Source organism: Cebus imitator, unplaced genomic scaffold (assembly GCF_001604975.1).
Source record: "Cebus imitator isolate Cc_AM_T3 unplaced genomic scaffold, Cebus_imitator-1.0 Scaffold280, whole genome shotgun sequence".
NCBI classification, from domain to species: Eukaryota; Metazoa; Chordata; class Mammalia; order Primates; family Cebidae; genus Cebus; species Cebus imitator.
This window is the reverse complement of record NW_016107595.1, coordinates 3111530-3115312: the sequence shown is the minus strand read 5'-3', so window position 1 is coordinate 3115312 and position 3783 is coordinate 3111530. Positions and strand designations below refer to the sequence as shown.

General features: G+C 61.1%; 1 protein-coding gene across 1 annotated transcript in view; it reads left to right on the top strand.

The window, feature by feature from the left end:
* MEF2B (myocyte enhancer factor 2B) overlaps nucleotides 1-2931 on the top strand; it is a 15819-nt gene extending 12888 nt beyond the window's left edge. The window contains exons 3-8 of the mRNA XM_017501355.2: nucleotides 663-797; nucleotides 1309-1456; nucleotides 1591-1724; nucleotides 1818-1911; nucleotides 2080-2191; nucleotides 2473-2931. Coding sequence (XP_017356844.2) covers nucleotides 663-797; nucleotides 1309-1456; nucleotides 1591-1724; nucleotides 1818-1911; nucleotides 2080-2191; nucleotides 2473-2698 — 849 coding nt within the window. The 3' untranslated portion in view covers nucleotides 2699-2931. The remainder of the gene's footprint in view (nucleotides 1-662; nucleotides 798-1308; nucleotides 1457-1590; nucleotides 1725-1817; nucleotides 1912-2079; nucleotides 2192-2472) is intronic.
* The last annotated feature ends 852 nt before the right edge of the window (nucleotides 2932-3783 follow it).

Here is a 3783-nt window from a genome sequence, read left to right as displayed (position 1 = left end):
TGGTGTTTCTTAGGCATCTTTTTCGTTTTTTGAGACAGTCTCGCTTTGTCGCCCAGTCTGCAGTGCAGTGGTGCAATTTCAGCTCACTGCAACCTCCACCTCCTGGGTTAAAGTGATTCTCCTGCCTCAGCCTCCTGAATAGCTCTGACTACAGGCACGTGCCACCACGCCTGGCTAGTTTTTATGTTTTTAGTAGAGATGGGGGTCTCACCCTGTTGGCCAGGCTGGTCTCAAACTCCCAACCTCAAGTGATCCACCTGCCTCGGCCTCCCAAAGTGCTGGGATTACAGGCGTGAGGCACTGCACCCGGCCTCTTAAGCAGGTTTTGATGCCAGGCTATGAGGCTGCACGTGGGGGCAGAATGGCGGTCCCCGAGTCATGGTCGGGAGCAGCATTAGAACAGTGCCAACAGGCCTGCATGGGTCTCAGCTCCTGCTGTGTTGATCTGGGCAGGTCCTTGGGCTCTCTGGTCCTAGGGCAGGAAATTGCTAAATGGTAACTCACTGGGGTTTGGTCAGTGGGGTTTGGCTGCAGCAGGCCATGCCTGCATTCCTTCCCACCCACAGAGCTGGGTGGGGACGGTCTCTCCCCTCTCCCATAGAACTGGGTTCCCTCGCCGGGGTAGGGGTGAGGGTCTACCTTGTTGTCTCCCGTCTGCATAGACACTGAAGCGGAGGGGCATTGGCCTCGATGGGCCAGAGCTGGAGCCAGACGAAGGGCCTGAGGAGCCAGGAGAGAAGTTTCGGAGGCTGGCAGGCGAAGGGGGTGACCCAGCCTTGCCCCGACCCCGGCTATATGTAAGTGACTCCCCTTGCCCCCTGTGAATAGGGTATTCCTCCCACTTCCTAGACCCAAGTGGTTGAGGCTGGTACTAGAGAGAGGCTTAGAGCCAGGGAGCCTGGAGTTTGAAGGCAGATCTCCGCCTGGTTGGGCAAGGAAGGCTTCTTTGAGAAGTGGGCACTGTAGCTGGGGCTCTGAAGCATGAATAAGAGTTCAACAGGCAAACAGTTCCTTCCTTCATTTGATCTTTGATTCATCTAACACTCTGTGCAGCCCTCTCAGTGGCAACTCTACACTAAGTGAGAGGCCTCAGCTCTGGACCTACCTGTCGGTGACAGAACCAGATAGAAGCTCCCGCAGCCTGTGGGGTTAGGGCAGAGGGACGAGCAGGTAGAGAGCCCGGTGAGAGGTGCAGCAAAGGCTTCCTGAAGGTGGAGCCGGGCCCCTGAACTCATCGGGATTTTCTCCCTTGGACTTGGCACCCCCATCTACCCTGGGGTCCTCTGACCCATCCCCTCTGTACCCAAGCCTGCAGCTCCTGCTATGCCCAGCCCAGATGTGGTGTATGGAGCCTTGCCACCACCAGGCTGTGACCCCAGTGGGCTTGGGGAGGCACTGCCTGCCCAGAGTCGCCCCTCTCCCTTCCGGCCAGCAGCCCCCAAAGCAGGGCCCCCAGGTGAGCATGGGACAGGGGTCCCAGGGGGCTATTTGGGCATATCTTGGCTTTGGCGTGCATCAGCTCTAAACCTTAGACTTCATAGTTGGCATGACCCATCTGTCCTCTCTCTCCCGGGGTCTCCCCTTCCCCAGGCCTGGCGCACCCTCTCTTCTCACCAAGCCACCTCACCAGCAAGACACCACCCCCACTGTACCTGCCAGCGGATGGGCGGAGGCCAGACCTGCCTGGTGGCCTGGCTGGGCCCCGAGGGGGACTAAACACCTCCGTGAGTGAGGGGAGGGTGTGGTGGGGCTGATGAGGGCAGGCAGGGCGGCCGGGGTGTGGGCCTCAGTTTCCCCTTCATCCTCTCTCCGCACAGAGAAGCCTCTACAGTGGCCTGCAGAACCCCTGCTCCTCTGCAGCCCCGGGACCCCCGCTGGGGAGCTTCCCCTTCCTCCCCGCAGGCCCCCCAGGTACGCCCCCTAACCTGCCCTGTCCTGCCTGGGAAGCGTCCACACTCCTGCCCTCTGGGGGTTCCACACTCCCACCTAACAGAACTCAAAACTGTCTCTGGGGGTGGTTAGGTTTGCAAGAGGCTTAAGGAGAGATCCAGGCCTCAGCACCCAATTCCTGCCCACCAGAATTTGGCCTGGGAGACCCTCCACCGCCCCCTGGCTTGCTGCAGCCCCCCACCCTGGCCTCCTGGCAGCCCTCGAGGGGTGATGGGCCCCCCGCCGTGCCCTCCCAGCCCAGGTAAGTACCCTGACCACGGTCCCAGCTCGTCCCCATCCTCCAAAGCCCCGGCCGCTGCTGACCCCCGGTGGCCATCCCTGGTACTGCGCACACTTCCCCCAACCTCCGTCGGGTTCCCAGTGAGGATGGGCAGCTATTTTGAGGCCCCAAGAGGGATCGCCGCCCCCTCCTTTCCCAGGGTCCTCCTGCCGCGCCTTTGCCCACGCTGTGCCACCACCCTCCCGGCTTGCTTCCCTTCCTCACTGAGCTCACGGTCTCCCCCTCTCTCTTTCTCCCTGCAGTGGGGGCCGAAGCCTGGGCGAGGAGGGCCCCCCAACCCACGGCGCCTCTCCGCCGACGCCCCCAGTCAGCATCAAGTCCGAGCGCCTCTCTCCGGCCCCCGGAGGCCCCGGTGACTTTCCCAAGACCTTCCCCTACCCCTTGCTCCTCGCCCGGTCCCTGGCAGAGCCCCTGCGGCCCGGGCCCACCCTGCGCCGGCTGCCCTTGGCGGATGGCTGGCCCCGGTAGGAGACCCCCCCGGTGGCACCGGCCCAGCGCTCTAGCCGCGCGCGGAGAGGCCACGTGGGGACCCCACCTCCCACCAGGCCTCTTCAGCGAAGACCCGATAGTGACGGCCCCTCCGCGGCGGGGGCTTGGAGGTGCGCGGCTGGACTCGATCCTCCCTGGGGGGGGGGGCTCCTTTTCTCCTTTCGATTTGCGTGTACATCCACAAATAAAACGCGCTTGGCGTCCGTGGACCACTGACTGTTGCTGCTCAGAGCTCTCTCGGGACCTCGTTCTTGCCTAGTCTTGGCTTGGGGTCCCACCTCTAGAAGCCGACCTGAGACAAGGACTCAAGAGCCCTTGGGGTGTCCAGGAGGGCTGCAAGGTGGAGGGGTGGGGAGGCGAGGCGGGAGGAGCCCTGCAGGGGGCGTGCACGAGCAGCAGGTGTTTAGCGGGGGGCGGCAGAGAGTGATCACGCACCTAGGATGGTCCTACTCCAGGGGTGCGGGCCCTCGGGTATTTCCATTCCGGGGCCACTGGCCAGGGCTGCTCCTGGCACTGTCCCGTCACGGGCTCTGGGGCAAGCCGCTAGGCTGGGTCGTAGGGCTCCCAAAAGCAGCCCGTGAGAATCCTGAATGTCAGAGCTCCCAAGGTACTGGGAGCTCATCTTTTTATTTTATTATTTTATTTTATTAATTATTTTTATTTTTATTTATTTATTTATTTATTTTTGGGACGGAGTTTCGCTCTCGTTACCCAGGCTGGAGTGCAATGGCGCGATCTCGGCTCACCGCAACCTCCGCCTCCTGGGTTCAGGCAATTCTCCTGCCTCAGCCTCCTGAGTAGCTGGGATTACAGGCACGCGCCACCAGGCCCAGCTGATTTTTTGTATTTTTAGTAGAGGCGGGGTTTCACCATGTTGACCAGGATGGTCTCGATCTCTTGACTTCGTGATCCACCCGCCTCGGCCTCCCAAAGTGCTGGGATTACAGGCGTGAGCCACCGCGCCCGGCCGAGGAATGGACTTTTTGAACTGGGTTTTGATGTTTGAATAGGAGTTGGCTTGGTGAAGAAGGGGAAAAGGTCCTTCTAGTCAGAGAGATTTACTG